Here is an 18,371-nt window from a genome sequence, read left to right as displayed (position 1 = left end):
CTTGGTAGATCTTAGAGGCACTGAACATCTGTAAGACACAGTTTCCTTAGACCCTACTTTTTTATTGAAACATTATGCCTACTGTATTTTGTGCCAAAATTAGTTTCATATGTAAGGATGGAGATGTCTGGCTTAGTATGTTGGATCCCTGTGGAATTTAAATTTTATCTGTCCCTCCAGTTTCTATGGGTTACTGTAGAGCGTATGTGTTTGTCTATATCAGGTTACTTTTGAATATAAATCATTGTGTAATGGTGGTTGGAATCTGTAATATGAGCAGTGAATGAACCAAGGTGATTCCAAGAATTTGGGCCTGCTAGATAATGAAGCATTTATATAATTTTTTGATGCATCATTGCCCAGATTATTAGCTATTATTTAAATATCTTACAGCTACTAAGGAAAAAGATTGTGCTTGATGCAGGCTTTTGGTGTGTTTTTTTTCTTTTGTAGTGCATTTGCACAGTACAACTTGGACCAGTTTACTCCAGTAAAAATTGACGGTTATGATGAACAGGTATGAATACAATGAAATACTTGCAATGTTCCTTAAACCGTTAAACATGTTCTGGTATTGGAACATATCTTGGCAAGAAAATGAAGTGAAATGCATCTTCCCTGCCACAATACAGAGATTATGGCCCTCCAATAGTAGCAGTTCCATAAGTTAATAATTTATGGCATCCAGAGAGCTTGAAATTTTGGTCTGTGGTGTTGGCCTGAATTCAGTCAGACCTGATTTGGAGCTGTAGAAAAAATTTACTCCATCTTTAGTGCTAGAAGACATGAATTTCTGTATTTCATTGTTTGTTGCAGTAAGAGGGTAAGATTCAGGACTTTTTTTCTGAGTCAGTGTGTCACGTTAGCCTCGTCATCTTTTCCTATATGCATAGTTTGTTTAAAAAGTGAGTCTTTGGATATGAGTAAGCTCCAGTTAAATGTAGAATATAATTAGATTTGACATGTTTGGGTTTTTTTTCTCTTTAGTCAATAGCAAATGTTATTAACTAAAATTTTATAATACAGGTTTTGATAACAGAACATGGTGATTTGGGAAATGGAAAATTTTTGGATCCCAAGAACAAGATTTCTTTTAAATTTGATCACTTAAGAAAGGAGGCTACTGATCCTAGACCCCATGAAGTTGAAAATGCCATAGAATCCTGGAGAAATTCAGTTGAAACAGCAATGAAAGCATATGTGAAAGAACACTACCCAAATGGTGTCTGCACAGTAAGTACTAAATTATATAACTGCTGTACCACTATAGATAGAAATCTAAAAAAAAAAATTGTAACTATTTGTAAACCAGGAAGATAGGCAGTTTCAACTGTAAAGCACTTAGTCCTGTCAAGGGTTCATACAGGGAAATGAGGGAAAGCTTCAGAAGTTTAATATTTCAGCTATTGGACTACTAGTATGTAATTACTGCATAGTGAAGACTTGCCTCTCAGTTCTGAAGAATTTTTATTTCAATTTCTTAAGGCATTAAGACCTTCTATAGACTACTACAGGTTGATCCCATTGATCCTGACTACCTGACTGGTTACTTAAAAAAAAAAAAAAAAAAAATCCATAAGATACAAGTGTCTGTCTTGGCTTGGTTTACTGACAAAACTGTCAGTAAAGCAAACTGTTTTCTCTCCATCACATCGTCTATATATCAAAGTGCTATATTCTTACCACCAGACTCGGTGGGTTCTGATGGTTTCTTAAAGTAAAACCTCTCAGTCTGGACTAAAATAGCATTCATTTGCTGTTAGGAGCCCTATTACTATTTAAAGTTCAGCAAACTGATCCAATGATAGCTGTCCTGTGCTTTGTATTAACCTGATGGAAAAATTAACTAGGGGAAAAAAAAAAAAAATCAGTTGCTGAGTTAAGTTGAATTGGATTCCCAGGCGCTCAGATGTGTTCCAGCTTCTGTAAAGGAAACAAGGTTGCATTTTCATTGAGATCATTTTTACTAGTATTTGATTTTAGGGTGTAAAGCAGAACAGAGGAGCAAACCCACCTTTTAATCACCTTTTCGCTAGTCTGTAAAGGGTTAAATCATCTTAGTTGTAGAATAACTGGTATCTGAAATCCAGCTGTTAATATATATTGTCACATAAGTCACTACTTCGGGCTTAAAATTCCTATAGTTGCAGAAAAATTAATTCGCAGTATATAAAATTTCAGTTAAGATGCTTGACCTTCAGATTTTCTGATCTTAATTTTTTCTGCATTGTAATATACACTTCAATGTTTCATGTACTGAATATTATGTAAGAACCATAGTGGTTATAAAATTAAATTTTACAGTTTACGTAATGATAATAGAACTAGACATCTCTAAGCAGCTTGAGCAAGACAGATACTAAAACTTTAACTCTGGGGTTTTTTTGTTTTGTGTTGTTTTTTGTTTTTTGTTTTTCATTTTTAATTAAGGTATATGGTAAAACAATTGATGGACAGCAGACCATTATTGCATGCATAGAGAGCCATCAGTTCCAAGCAAAAAATTTTTGGTAAGTTTCTGTATGGTTACAAATACAGTAAAATACAGCAAACTATCTGCACTAGTGCCATTACACTGATAATCCTTAGTTCAGAGAAGGAGGTGCATGCACATCTTGCGTATGACTTTTTTCTCCCTCTGCCCCACCCCACCCCAAGTTTTTCTGCCAAAACTATATAGAAATCTCTTCCTTTGTGGTAAGTAAAATGGCAGACTGCACGTCTGCATCTCCTTTGCAGAACTTTGGGAACCTTCTAAGTTTATCACACTGGCACCAATACCCATGCCTGTGTTCCCTAATATAGTTGCTTCTGCTTGTGTTGCTTCCTTTGTGACTGACAAAATAAAAACAGCTCCTTCTAGTTTGCATGTCTAGGAAAAAGAAGGTGACTAAAGATTAATTTACGGTAGGACTTGCATCATTAATTTTGGGGTGAAATAGATAAAGGTGATCTTGGTTGAAAGGAACTCTTACAAACTGCATCTTGATTTTTTTCTGTACTTGGTTGAAAGATGTTTTCCACAGTCTGGAGTGAATTTTGGATAGCTCCTTGCAGGAAACTGGCCAGAGTCGAGATAAATATCACAGTATCGGAATTGGTTTAAGGAAGTATCTTCTAAAGATAGCTAATACATTTCTTCAACCAACCACATATATTTCATTATTATTTTATTTGCTATTTTGCATCTGCTTGAAATTATATTTAGTAATCCCACGGGTAATGAATGGAAGTGCGGAAGTCTTTGTTTTCTGATGCTGAATGTGAATATTACATATGCGTAGTAATTTCAGCATGTGTATTTATCAGTTACATGACTTGCGCAGCGTACTGTTCTGTAAATTTTTGAATTTGCGCAGTTAATAAATAATTTCTCCTACTGACTTAAACTTGACTAGTTAAGTCTGAATGTTTTACATCAATATTAAAAGTAACTTAATAATACTGATTCTCTTTTTAGTTCAGAAGTATGAATGACTTTTGTATTCCAAGTAGTTAATTTAATATTATAGTCTTTAAAGGAGAGAAACAGATATGCAACAACCTTTTATAGATGCAGAAAATCTTTCTTGAAAGTTTTCTTTAATAAATCTATGGTCGGAAATCTATGGGGCAAATATTGACCATGTTTCTAAGAGTTTTACAGGGGGACAATCGGACTCTAATTTTATTCTTAGCAAGTTTTAATAAATGCATATTGGTTTGGGGGATTTGGGGATGGAGGAGTGGATTCAAAGTTAACCAGGCTCCTCAGTTATCCAGCTGTATGTCTCAATATCTAGCCCAAACCACAGCCAGTACTTATTCTTAAGGTGTCCCACCTTTTTAGGCATTTGGAATGCTGGCAGCCTACCATGAAATCAAGTTTGTTGGATGATAGAAAACCAATACATGCCAAAGAAAAATGTTCTATGAATTTCTGAAATACTATCAACATAGTAGGATAGATGGTTTATTAAAGAGTGTGAAAGAAAAGGAAGGACAGTTAATCTCTTACAAAACATCTTAAGTCAGCAGAGGTAAATAAAGTAATGATATGTTGTTTTTAACTTAGAGCATTTCCTACAGAAGGATCCTTCTGAACTTGAACTCTTTTTTTACTGGAATAGCCTCTTAAGGACAAAAAAGATATCCCAGAGTGGAAGTGTTATGGTCATCTTAACTTCAAAGACCACAAAGTGACTAAGAAGCAGACAAATCTGTTAGCTAGTCATTGAATCCTGTGCATCTAAAAACTAATATTGTACCTAAAATGTAGTTCAGCACATAAGCTTTCTTATAACTAATGGGTCAGTCTATAAGGCTACCAGTAATATTAGTCACTGAGTTGGGTGACCTTATCAGTTTTCTTAGAGATGCCAACAAGCTTCTGAATTGCCTTAGTCTGAATTTTCAGTGATAATCTATAATTTGGATGTTGTCTGAAATAATAACCAATGGCTTTATAATTGAGTTAACACTGTTAGTGTCTTAGATGTGTCAATATAGATCCATTAGTAGCTGTTAATCTTAAAGTATTTATCTCTTTCTCTCCCCTTGTTGAATGTACTGGAATCTAGGACTGGCACTCATAGTATCAACTTTCTTTCCTTCTTTAAGTGCAAAGGAGGAATCAAGAGACAGCCACAGTCCATTCTTAATATAGCTCTAATGTACTAACCTTCTAATCCACTAACCTTATAACTAAATAAGAAAATGTCTAGTCTACAGGAAAGAAATCAGATGAAAGTACAATCTCCCCATACTGTTTTCCAGATGTTTGAAACTCCCTTTAAGCAATTTGGCAAGGATATTGAATTTGTGGAAGGAAACTGGAAGGAAATAATTGTCCTGGAACAGAAATGCTAGAAGAGCTGAAAGGCCTAGTTATATTCAGCATAGTGGAAAGTCTTGCTACTTTAATGTTCCTTCCATTCAAGTTTTTCATAGCCTGATGTGAAGTGTGGCTTTGGCTGATCCAGCAAGTTGTCCAGGTCCCAGAAACAAATGATTATATAAGCCTAATTAATAACAACGGAGGTAAAGAACATTGGAGGGTTTAGGTATTTTCAGAATTTAAGTCCTATTGTTAAAAGGTCCTTAGTAATAAATCTCCTTGGTCCACATTCAACACTGAAGTTAAACATTTTGGGAAACTGTTCTCTTCTCGACTGATTATGGGGCTGAATCTTTAGGGAAAGATTTTGTGCATGTGTAGTTGGACAGCATATTTCATTCTCTATTTTCCTTTGACTATCAGTTGTATGTTGGGTTTTTTTCTTAACTAGTGGGGTGACATCTGATTTCTGTTTTATTTTTTAAAGGAATGGCCGTTGGAGGTCAGAATGGAAGTTTACAGTCACCCCTTCAACCACTCAAGTGGCTGGCATCTTGAAAATTCAGGTACGCTTATTTCAGACTGTGTCCTGATCAGTGAAGTCCCCAGTTATTATCAAGGGAGACTCAGGCCAGTGTATTAAATGTTCTAAGAGAATTTAGGGACCCAATAAGCAAAGCAGAGATGCCCGTTCAGTTGTTAGTGACTTAGTTGTATATTTACCTAATCCTTACAAACACAAAATATGTTTAATATAATGTATTCACCTCAGCCCAGCATATACCTCTTTGGTTTCCTGTTTCTTGCATTTGCAGTGGCACAAGCCTTTCCTGAGTGTAGGCCCTTTCTGAGAGCTTTACTTTCTTTTTAACTGATAATAGCAGGGGTCTTTTTCATGTTACCCACCCTATTGTTCAGGAAGGTGGGAACCTTTGGTTTCAGTCATTCCACCATCTGAAATTTTTGAATCCAGGTCTTCTTCATTCGGAATTTGCCCTTCCTGTTGGCTTTAGGGCATTCACAAAGCAGATACTTGCATTCCTGCTTGGACAGTATCTTGAGACCAAAGGAAGTCTGACTGTCATGTGGTAGGCAGGGGGGACTTGACTTCCTGGATTGGTTCCCTGGAATGTGGACACATATTTTGCAGGAGTTTACTAAAATAATTCTGGAATCGGGGATGAGAGTCTTAGTGCAGTCTGTAGTATTTTATCATCTTTTTGTAAGACATGGAGTCAAGTTCCCTTTTCCTGCTCTTTTTGTGCCCCCATGAGTTTTGCATTTCCTTGCTGCTCAGTGACTTGACTTCAGAAGGAAGATGCAATGGAATGTTTTTCTATCCATAGCCTGAAGCTAGGATGTTACTTTAGGACGTGGTAGCTGTTCAGATCCACCCAAGCAGAGGGCCTGAATCTGATTTCCCATTCTGGGGCAAATTCTACGACAACTGAAATGATAGTCAAAATGTGGACAGCCATTATTATGTTGTCAGATCAAGACAGTCATGGTAAGCACCCTAAGTAACTTCTAGGCTTCTCAAGACTTTGGGAGAATCTAAGTAAACTGTCACTTAAATCCAGCTTGCAGCAAAACAGGCATTTTCTCTGCAGAATGCACTTTTGGTTAAATGTCTTAAGAGATTTTCCAGAACAAGCAGGTAGGTGTCTACCTAATTCTGGGAAAGGTTAGCCCAGTAGCCTAGAAAATAGCCTGAATAGGGAATTTAGTCAGGTTTTAATTGGCGTCTCAATTTGGGCACCAGCTGATTTTGTCTTTTATTACTATTTCACATAATTAATCAAATCATCATTTACATCCATTAAAGTCTGTGTTCTGGGGAGTGATGAAAAGTTTTACTCTTTTGCTTGTATAGGAACTACTTGTTTCACCAAGGAATTTTGAACTCAGTTTCAAATAATTAGAAATTGTGTGCAATTTCTTCAATGTATGTGGGAGTGCTTCCCCTTCCCCTCTCCGAACAAACAAAAAAAAGTGCTTTAATATTTTTAAGAAGCAAAATAATCTTCTAGAATGAGATCTCACTATATTAATGAAATTTCAGAGTACTGAAATTTCAGTGTTATTTGCAGAATCTTTGACAGCAATACAGCCATTGCCCTGTTTCTGATAAGACCTTTTATGAATAAGTTGGGGGAAATACCAGCATCACCTGCTATCTTCAGGTGTCTTAAGTATTTTTAAGGTCACTTGCACAATTTTTTTTTTTTAATTCTATTAATAAATTCTAATATAGGAGATTCTCAACTGTCTTAATCCCTTCCATTGTTTAATTTTCTTTTAATTGTATGTAAGGGGAAGACTGCAACAGCAGAGCCTTTTATTAAAACTAAGTCCCTGTGGTGCTTGACATGCTCCAACTGTGCATGGAAAACAACTGATAAGTGTACTGGTTACTAATTTTATCTCTTAGATAATTTGTTATTCTCATCCCTCCTTAGTTAACCTTTCCAAGAGGTTCTGTTCATAAACATCATCCTTCTTGTAGTCTTCTGAACCCAGACCTAGCATTCTAGAAGGATGTCAGCAGTGAGGTATAGTACAGAACAGTTACTTCTCATATTTTGTTTAAGATATAACACATCTCAGAATTAGATTTGACTCTTCATCCCTGTTAAGTTTTTAGGCGTGAGTGTTTGCCAAGAATGTGAGACAGATAAGACGTTGGTGCTGATGTCGGCCTCAGCACAGGGGAGGTTTGGGCCCTCTGCAGTGGATTATGATGGAGAAGTGGGAGATTTATACTTCTCTGGGTTCTGCTGTTTCATTGGGAGGTCTCAGAATTTTGCACTGAGTAAGCACTTCTCATCTTTTAGGAACTGGATTGAAAAAGGCTGGCAGAAGTTTCACCCAGTAATATTTGATTTGAAAAGAAGCTTATTTTATGGTTAGGATAACACCTTTTGTTGAAAAAACAAGTATTTGACAATAATCAAAATAATAATGTAAGATGAATCACAGGAAATAATGTTTTTTCTCTCATATAGGAAACCTTTCTTTTGCTTAGGTATTATAGCTGTCTTACTCTGTGTCATGTTTTCTCTGTTTTTTATAAAATTGAGGGTCTCTTGCACACATGATCATAATGTATATGAAATATAGTATCGTGCATTAATCTCTAAATTTAAATGTTATCTTGCCTAATAGGGTAAAGGCACAAATGTTTCAATTCCTTGTAACATCAGCTACGTTGACTTTATCAAAATTGTAAAAAAAACTTTAAAGATACCTGTTTAAATGTCAGTGAGCTGCATAACTCTTCTGTATCAGTTATTATGAATGATTATCTGTAACTTTATATATGCTTCCTATTTTTTAAGTTTTCCAACAGTTGTATTAGAAACTGAATGTTTTCAGATCCTTCCCAACTGAATTTAAAAGTACTGAAGTTAGCTTGAGTAGAGTTTTACTGGTCGTCTCCTCCTGTAAAATAATCAAGGAAGCTGTTCTGTAGATACAACATTTCAACAGTAAATAGATTTCATTCTGCTTTGCTATCTAACCTTGGCAAACTTTGACTCAAAGAGCTCCTTTGTCTAGATAAATACCAGCTTTTCTTATGAGCCATATCTAATAGAGGAAAATATCAAAACCAGGCGGATCTAGAAAGGGAAGCTTAATGTTGTGCTGTCCCTAGAAAACAGTTTGGGTAAAGCAGAAAAACAACTTCACAGTATCCTGAAGCCTTGCCAAAACTATTCTCATTTTAAATATATCTTCACCATTTCCCAAGTTTCTAGTAAGGTCACATAAATAGTACGTTGTTGTCTTCATGATGTTAATCAAAACCTAAACTTCTGTGCATGAAATACTACTTAAGGCACATCAACACAAAAATGTTTCCAGAATAGCATCTTTCCTATTTCCCCTCAAAAATATTTAAATTCTACAACATTTTAGTTTTCCTATTTGTTTTTGTGGTTCTGTAACATTTTATGTGTATTTTTGTTTGATTTGTATGGGTTTGTTCTTCTGGTAAATGCTACAATACTTTGATTTTCCTGTGTGTCATTGGCCTGTAACATTTAATATGAGGTTCTTTGTTTAATTTTCTGTAGGTTCACTATTATGAAGATGGTAATGTTCAGCTGGTGAGCCATAAAGACATACAAGATTCTCTAACAGTGTCTGTAAGTGAACTTTAAAGACCTTAGTGTGTATATAAAAGTGACTTTTTTAATTTAAAAAGAAGCAAGCTTAAAAAAAGCTCTGAAATTTGGAGGCTAGTTTGCTCTTCTGCATGAATGGGAATTAATGTTCTAATTTATAAATACTTTGTATGTAGTATTTACTACTTTTACCTAAGTGTGGCTTATATAAGATAAATTAACTTTGATTTAATTAGCTGCTGTCAGTCTTTCTGCACTTATGTAGTATTTAAACTTTGATCTGTAGAGTGACCTATAGAATTAATTTTTGAATATGAAGGAGGTTTGAGTTATAATAACCCGCTTAAGTAGTACAACCTCTAGGAGATTGTCTCCTTTGCTCACTGGGAGAAGACCAGTATGCTAAAAATAGTAAACAAATGCTACCAGTTGAGAAGCAGTAATGGGTATTCTTCCTTCATTTCCTCCCTGTCTGTAACTGGTGCTGTCAGCCTCTTGCTTTTCTGTACAAAAAGCCCTTTCAGAGATGCTTCAGCTTGAGAAGCATAACACACTTTATATTTAAAGCATTGGTTTTTTTCAACTTCTTTCCAAGTGGATCTTTATAGTAATGAGGAGCAGACAGTAGGAATAAAAATTGTTTGGAAATAGTACCAGATGTATCCTTTAAGAGTTGGTAATGTTGGAGCGCGAACAACTACTACTTTTTAAATAATGCTCCTTTTGCCTACTGGAGATTGTGTTTATAAACAGTAAGATTTTCCATTGGAGTGTTCTTTAATAAAACTTAAGCCAGTGAGGTTAAACTGGCAAAGGGAAATTGTGAAAGTGAACAGTAGAAGTATTTTAATGATAATGACTAGTAGTGACCAATTTGGCTCAAAAGCTCAATTCCTCAATAAAGAACATTGTTTGTTAATATAAAGCAAGGCTTGTTGGCTTTTCAGTTGCAATAGCACCATAAAGAATGGGAGAGTGTGGTGCCAACTGATAACGCTTCTGGAGCTGTAGATAGAAAATTACTTTTGACCCCCTAAGCAAAGGGATCTGTTTAATCTTTCATTCACCTAAGAGTTGCTTCATGGAAGATTATTTGGAACAAGTTCTCCTTTCAATAGCTTTTGCTTCACTTTCTGTTGGGAAGAAACTTAATCCTGTTGTACAATTTAGGAAAGCGGCAGAAGACCAATGAGTAGGAAAACATCTTTTACGTAACTTTCCTACCTCCTGCTAGAACAAAAGCAAGTATGCTGCTGATTACCAATTTTTAGCCTTGGCTTTGAGCTTCATAGAGGGCAGAGGCTGTACAAGTTCTCATTTCACACAGAAGAAATGGCAGGTAGATTAAAAGGAGCCCCAATGACTCGTCATTTTTTGTTGTTTGGCAGAGAAGCAGTTTTGTACCGTCAATGGGCACTACTGAAATAAATGACTGAAGAGTTCTCTTGTTGCTAGAGCTATGAATAATTTTGGTGAAGGTTACTTTCTTATCCCTAATTTCTCTCTGAGCCAGATAACACCTCATACCCCTGAATTCTTCCTTTCATTAGCAGAGCCTTTGAAATCATTGCCTCAGTTCACTGAAAAGTCAAAACCCTTTCATTTGTTCTACTTGGTCTCTACCTCCTCCTTCATCTCTTTCTGTGGTGTCCAGGAGTGCTTTCACAGCTGCTAGATGCAGTTTCACTGAAAGTTTGAACCAGTGGTAGTTGAAACTGCCATAGCTTTCTCCCAGTCTTTGCCTTTGTAGGAACGAGGGATCACGTGAGGCAAGAACACTCCTAACTTTCAAGAACTTCTGCAAAAGCACGCTTAGGAGTGTTTCCAACACCAGGTTGGAAGTTTCAAAATTCATGAACCCTCACTTCCTTCTTGACACTTCTTTCAAGCATTTCAGCTAATATGTCTCCAGATTGACTGATGGGTCATTTTTTATTTTTAAAACAAACACACACTTGCATACTTTAAGGATGAGGCCCAAAGCCAACAAACTGTTTATCAGTCATGATGAAATTTGGAAGTTGTGGTGTGTTGCACCCTCACTTCTGCAAAATGTACTTGGGGATGTTTTTGGAAGACCAGTCTAGTGTTTGCCTCGGCTTAGTCTCCAGATTCAGAATGTTTAGAGGTGAACAAATTTGTTTTGGTTCTTTGGTTGTATTCTGCATACTTCTGGGTTAGCTGGTGTTAAGTTTTCCTGAATTTGTACTGGAAGTTTAACATTAAGAATGTTAATATCCATACTTTTCATGTTTTTAGAGACCTGTATGTGTGCATTGTCATATTTCCAAATGCTGTTCTGTTCCATATGTCTTTTTATAATACCATGGAATTTTAAATCCAGATATTTTAACGAGCTCCATGGTAATCTTAATGCTTTTGCAGTTCGACTGTTTTTATTATTATATTATTTTTATATTAAAAAATAATGTGGCGTATGTGTTTTGGATGAATGTTTTGTTCAGTTTTGGTTGAGCCACTAAATGGTCATGTGTTCTCATGGAGTCTACTTGACATTGCTCATAACTATAGGAAAAAACATAATCCAACTGGTCTTAGAATCATGCTGTACAGCAGACCTAATTCACATGCTTTTTTTTTTTCTAGAATGAAGCCCAGACAGCAAAGGAATTTATAAAAATCGTAGAGGCTGCAGAAAATGAGTATCAGGTATGTTGGAAACAAATGCTATATCCTTACTCGCATGTATATTTAGCCAAAGCTAGTATTCTATAATTAGCAAGCTTTTGATATTAAGATAATGCAGTTCCATACAAATATAAATAGATTACATGCTGCTATTAACTGTATCCTCCCTTTCCATACCTTCTGATGCTTGCACTCACTGACTTACTGTTACATTAGAAGTCATTTTTTTGAAAGCAGAAAAGTCCCTAGAGTGATCAAATATCAGCAATTCTGATCTCCTTTAGTATTAGCACATTCTTTAAGTGGAATTTTTTTGCAGATTCTGTTCAGACGCTACTCTGTTAGACAGCTTTGCTAAATATGACTATAAGGATTATCCATTTCAATTAGTCATTTTAAAGTTAGAAAACTATAACTGTTCTAGATATCCTCTGCAGAATTGTATTCACGTTCATTTAGGTCTTGAACATAAGGTAAATTTCAGACACCGTGTTCTGTCATTTTTAAAAAAAAAAAGTGCTCTTTAATATAAATTTACTAAGTATGTATCATGCTTTATATCCAAGTTCATACGATGTTGTGGACTGACTCTACCATCCCCACAGAAAAAGACAGTGGAAGACTTTGGTGTCCGAAATTAACAATGTACAAGCTAACTCCGATCAGCACTTTATTCATGCTGCTGATTAACCACGCTGTGGTTTGCTGAAACACCTAGGCTATGGCCAGGTTTAATGCATCTGTCTCGCTGATTTTCTTCACATAGTTTCAATCTAGATCTAACAGCTTTCCTTCATAAAATATTAATTTAGCGTATTTTTATTAAGCCTGTTGAAGAGGTAAGAGACTACTCAATCATTTAACTTTTTATATAACATCCTAGTTCTGTTCTTCATGTGTCTTTGTTTTGTGTGACTTTGTGTTTAACAGACTGCTATCAGTGAGAACTATCAGACTATGTCGGACACTACTTTCAAGGCCTTACGTCGACAATTGCCAGTAACCCGCACCAAGATTGACTGGAACAAGATCCTTAGCTATAAGATTGGAAAAGAGATGCAGAATGCTTAAAGTGAACGTTGCATGACTGGATCATTTTAGAGTCCTTGTATACAAATAAAAATTATTACAAAAAGTATTTGGAACTGTCAAATCACCCAGTCAGCATGGGCTTTTGCCATTGAAAATCACTGTAAGTAGTTTGGTTAGAGCACAAAGCTTAGCTAATTGACTTTTTTCCTTTTTCTTTCTTTTCAGAGGGTTGCAACTTCAGTATAGCTGAATATCTTCCTTTAGAGTTTCTGTTGTACCTTTATTTTTTTATAATGAAGAGACCATGCCTTTAGTTTTCAATTACATGTTAAGAACAGTTTGGAAAATATTTTTGCATATGATAACCCTTTCTCTTGCTGTCATGTCAAATGGACAACTTCCAAAATTTGCTGGATTCCTTGTGGAGATCAGTAACGTGCATTTCTAGGTCAAGGTCAACATGGAGTTAGCCATAGGTGCTGTTTTTGAAATCATCTATCCTTTCATTGTATGTAAAATTGGGAAAAGCATTTTCTATATCGTTTAAACCTTTTAGAACACTTATTTAGCTAGCTCTGTGATAACTAAATTTTTTTTTCTAAAAGAAAAGGCCAAGGTCTAATGCTGTTTTAAGATTTTGAAATTAAATAAAAGTACTTATTCCAGAAATGCATTTAATGCTTTGTTCCTGACAGTTACTTAAATGAACTCAAACTCCATCTGCCCTTGAGGTTTTTTTATCATAAAGCCACAAATGTATTATAACAAGGCATATTGTAATATATATAATCCTGTACTCATTACTATGTCTGTCAGTTTATTTTTTTCTTGGATTGAAATGTACTAAAATTCAATGTGACATTAAAATGCAAATTTTCTATTTATTTGAGTATCAGATTGCTTCCTGATATAGCCTATTTTTGGTGTTTCTATATATTTTTAAAATACTGCTTAAAACAGCCACAAACTTGTGGCCTATTGGCTGTTCCCAGTCTATTTGGAGATTGTTGTAGTGTCATCATCCCTTGTTTCCATCTGCATTTAAGAAACATCTACATATGGAAGTCTACTTAAAACAGGTATCTTTTAGCTTTGTATTGGCTACAGAGGATGGAAGAAATTACAAGACCAAAAATTATACACTTGTCTGAAGCATACTTTCCCTGTCTGATATATCTCGTATTGAAAATGGACATTAGGTATCTAAAAACTCAGACTTCATTACAAATGCTGTATAACACTTCTGTGAAATGCATAATTTCATTTTTTAATTTGATGAAAACCTGTTTTAAAATATGCTACCTAATTATATGCTTATGATGGAAAATTAAACAGCTTTTTTTATAGAAGGCAGGTTTTTATGCACACTCCTAAAGCAGTAAAGCTTATACAAAGGTTTTATATCTTTTACAGCATGATCCAATTAATTACCTTAAACTCTTAAGTTACAGCATAGCAAGAGAAAGAGTCTAGACTCGTACTGAGTATAAAAATGTACACACAAAGTAGTTTACTGTTTCAATTGTAGAAGCAATACCCCTATATTCTGTTCTTCAGTGCTCTCTTATAAAGGGGTATAGAATTAACTGAAGTTCTTGAAATTGCTGCTACTTTACAGTACTAAACTGTATAGTAGAAGAGTGGGATTTGTTCTACCACAGTCTTCCTGGAGAATTGCCCTCTTAATTGTCTTTGTAGATCAGCTATTGAACCATGTTGTTCTTTAAAAGGTGGCTTATAAAAGCTGTATATGAGCTAATAACAGATGCTGAGTCACTGTCAAGTCAGTCTGTCAGTCTTAACTAAGATCTCAATACAAACCTTGTTTGAAGAATTTCTTCAACATATTTAAGAACAAGCTAAAAATAAAAGGCAGTGAATGGACAGTTAGGAGAACTGTTAATGGGCAACAATGGTGCAAATAACTTTTCTAGCTGTTAGAATATTGCATATGACCGGAATCAGCATTGGCTAAAAGTCAGAATGCTATTTTTCTTACCTGAAATAAAAAGCTAGTTTTAAATATATTCCTAATAAAGAGGTATTTTACTGTGAAGTATTCTATTACTGTGTTTCCCTCTCTGTTTATTCAGTCCTCTGATAGTCTTAATTCCTTATCTTCAAAGAATAGCATCTTACAGGTTCAAGTCTACCAGTGGGGTGACATAAGTAGATTTGTATTACTTATATTTTTTTCTGTTGTGTTTAATTTTTTAGTCTGTGAGAATTTTACACCTTGAACATCAAATTTATTAAGTTATAGCTTCAATAAAGCAATTTATAAGTAAATCAACTATTCTGTTACTTTTTCAAAGTGGTATGCTGTATCATATTTAGAGGTAATGACTCCCTAGATGAAGCCAACCTGAGTGTCAGCTGAGGCACATGGCACATTTGGAGTTCTTGATTTCTCTCAAAATTTTGGATGTCACTTGCATGGTTTTGTTTCTACCCCTTTTAAATTGGAGAACTTTAGAGCTTGCTTGGTAGGCTTTAGGGTATTTTGTGTAGGTAAAGCACTTTCTCAGAGAAATTTTGCTGTGGCGATTGTCTTAATGTGAATTACTATTTGTTTCTATTCTATTTTTAAATATAAAGACAAGCTTTGTATTGTGGAATGTTGATGTACTAGATATTATGGCTTGTAACATGGAGTTGTAAAATGCTTGCATTTATGAAGTGTGTTACATCTTATGCATCTTAGTGCCCCTTTATACGAAGGAATTTTTAACTTCTGCAAGTAAGGAATTGTTCTTTCTGAACATCTGCAAAAGGAGTGGCAATTCTGCTTCCAGGTTCTCCTGAGAAGCCCCTTTTTTGTAAGTCTGCCTTAAAATTCATACTGCAGGTAGAATGAAACTTCAAAATCATTGCAATTTTGCTTACATTACTACTGCTTCTTATGCTCTACATGCTGATAACAATTCTGCTGGCTGGTTCAGTTGGGAACACTGCAACGCAGTTCATTAGTAAATGATCATTCAGCCCAGGGTTAAAAGTTTTGTGTGAGACTGAACAGCCTAATAGATGTGTTATCTTTAGGGGATGACTCTAGCTGCATCTATGGCAGTGATGTAGTCTGTGCAGCTTGGGAGTAAATCCCTCTCTCATCCCCGCTTGCCACATGCTGGTTTGGCTGACAAAGCGGTTCTGGTGCTCTTGAGTTCACTTTCTTTTGGAGAACTCTGACCTGGGAACTGGGGTTTGTGCTGGGTGTGCAGCAGATGCCCTCCAGCTCCTAATGGTGATGTGAGTCCACAGCAGTGGTTCCCTTCAGGCAGCTTGAAACCACCGATGCGTTGAGGTTGTCTGGAGGATCAGACTAAACCTGGCCTTCAGATTTCCACACTGTACATACTGTAGGTATAGATGTTGAACACCAACTGTTTGATGCTATGGATTCACCCCTATCGTACTGAATTACTTGCTGACATGGGCATAGCTTCTGTCGCATTCATTTACTGGAAAGACTGAAACTGTTCTTCCTCTGATGGAACTGTAAACTAGGTTTAGATTAAAATTAGTTTGTTCATAACCTTGAAGTGTCAATTTTTGTGTGACAGTGTCAACTCTGAACTTTTTTTTTTTTTGGAAAGGGGAAAATTTGCATCAGATTTAAACAAAATCGATTTTTTTCCACAGCTAAAGGAAAGGAACTGTGAATATGTACTTTATTCCTCTGTGAAATTGAATGCTTAATACTTGGTACGTTTGCTTATTGGCAATATTTTCCTCTGCTACTATGGCTTACCTGTAACAGGTATTGCTCAGCATGATATTATCCACGTGCTCATCACAAGAGAGGATAAGAGCAGTAATCGTTGCCTTAAAGGATATATTCTGTAAACATGTTTAGACTCTTTTCCTTGCAAATCAATAGTTGTGCAGGGGCAAGTCTGTTTGGTTTATTCCTCATAAATCAAGAGGCGCATGTAGGGACTTTTGCCTGGCTAGCTGTAGTTTGAAATAATTTCAGATCTGAAACAACTTCCAGCTTACAGGGTTGTAAACGTGCCCGCTAAAGTAGTATTTGGTTGATTGGTTTGGGGGGACGCCACCACATGCTAATAATGACTTGTAGTAAATACTCAGTTTTGTATTTAAATGTGCTTAATATCTTTCAATGTCAAGTGTATACTGAGTACAGCTACTGTAGGCATCAGTGAAAGAATTGAGAGTACTTCCTTTAAGTAGTTTCCCAGTGTGCAATTCAAAGTTTGAGTTGCCCTTCAGGGTGATTTCAGAAATTACTTAGGAGAGAATGGAGAAAGCTGAGCTACAGCTTTGGCACAACACTACGAATGCAAGACAAGCAGCGTTGTGAGGAAGAGTTCAGAAAAACAAGCTCACAATCTTTTTCTTAGCAAGTAAAAATGTCCTCGGGGGGGTTGCCAATTACGGTGTAACAGCCTGCTAAGGCAAAAGTTACCTCCTGTGGTACATCTGGAACCTAGGCTGCTTTCCTCAGATGTAGAGAAGGGAGTTTTAGTCCCATGAGGTGAAGAAGGGACTCAATCTTCCTAGAGCAAATGTTCTTATAATTGGCTGAAAGAAAACCAGGCAACCTCCTCTTTTGCAAATAAAGTGTTTATGAACCTAACTGAAAAATCACAGCTAGAAGCTTTTGAGTGCAGGAAAAACGACTTCCCTTTCTCTCTCTTGGGCTGCAGTGGCTTTAAAATGTTTTCCTTCCATTTTCCTTCCGCCTGCTTGAGCTGCCTCCCTGCCCAGTGTGCTGGCTTTCTTGGGTACTGGATGGTGGTATGTATTGTCTCAAACTGGGCAACTGTTGCAGAAGCTGGGTACTAAAAGTTAGGTGCCCAAAGGCAGAAATGCTCAAGTTCTTGCTGTGCTGTGGAGGTGCCAGAAGGGCCAATCGTGCCGCAAGGGGCCCAAATACTGGCCCTGGGGTTTGGGATGCCGTCACGCTGCCTTTTCCCAGGTAAGGCAGTACATCCAGTTACGACGCAGGATGTGTCAGTCAGATTAGAAGAGGTACGAGAATGTGATCTGTTAGGATTGTCCTCAAAGAAGAAAGGTGCCATGTGTTTCGACTCCACCAAGCGTCCTGTTCGGCCTGGAGAGCGGGAGCCCGATGCTGCAGCCCTGAGGAAGGGGTCGGTTAAGTCAAAGTCACGTTCCAGGAGCGCAGGTCTGCTGGAGGCTGGCAGAGCGCTCACGACAGAAGTCTTGGGTACGCGCTGCCTGGGAGCTACAGCCTCTGCCGCCCGCCTGCCTGGGTACACGTGCTGTTCCTGAACCTGTGCCTGGCAAACGGCAACGGCGTGCTTCCAGTATTGCTGGAGCTGTTCCTCCCGTCCCAGCAGAGCCTGTCTTAACCCAGTGAAACTCCTGAGGATGCTGCCCCAAGTGCCTCTGTGGCCCTTTTGTTAATAACCTGCCATTTGTATGGTGACCTAGCACCTCTTTCTCCTGCCTGTTGGTCTAACTGTGCAGTAATAACTTCCACATAATTTGGTAATTAGGGGAAGAGGTTTGGAAAAGGAGTAAGTTAATTACAAAATAAATCAATATTCAAAAGGCGAGCAGACTTTTTTTGCCGTGACACTTAAGGTTAATAGCTGCACAAGCAACTGGAGCAGAAATCTGAGCTTTCAAGAGCCACTAGCAGTTTTAAACTAAGTAGCAGAAAGAAAAATCCGCTTGCTTCCTTTCCTTTTGCGTGATGCTGCATTGTTAAACCAGCTTTCAGGTGCTGTAAAACTGGTAAGCTTTGCAAGTCTTTC

The 18,371-nt window shown here is 36.7% G+C and overlaps 1 protein-coding gene across 1 annotated transcript in view; it reads left to right on the top strand.

Moving 5' to 3' along the window:
• CAPZA2 (capping protein (actin filament) muscle Z-line, alpha 2) overlaps positions 1-13,508 on the top strand; it is a 31,709-nt gene extending 18,201 nt beyond the window's left edge. Inside the window, exons 4-10 of the mRNA XM_010573994.1 lie at positions 454-517; positions 1,027-1,233; positions 2,431-2,510; positions 5,304-5,382; positions 8,893-8,964; positions 11,551-11,613; positions 12,523-13,508. Of these exons, the coding sequence (XP_010572296.1) occupies positions 454-517; positions 1,027-1,233; positions 2,431-2,510; positions 5,304-5,382; positions 8,893-8,964; positions 11,551-11,613; positions 12,523-12,663 (706 nt within the window). The 3' untranslated portion in view covers positions 12,664-13,508. The remainder of the gene's footprint in view (positions 1-453; positions 518-1,026; positions 1,234-2,430; positions 2,511-5,303; positions 5,383-8,892; positions 8,965-11,550; positions 11,614-12,522) is intronic.
• The last annotated feature ends 4,863 nt before the right edge of the window (positions 13,509-18,371 follow it).

This window comes from Haliaeetus leucocephalus, unplaced genomic scaffold (genome assembly GCF_000737465.1).
Source record: "Haliaeetus leucocephalus isolate CR32 unplaced genomic scaffold, Haliaeetus_leucocephalus-4.0 Scaffold406, whole genome shotgun sequence".
In the NCBI taxonomy this organism is placed as follows: Eukaryota; Metazoa; Chordata; class Aves; order Accipitriformes; family Accipitridae; genus Haliaeetus; species Haliaeetus leucocephalus.
The sequence above is the reverse complement of the archived record's forward strand: the minus strand, read 5'-3'. Positions and strand labels throughout refer to the sequence as shown.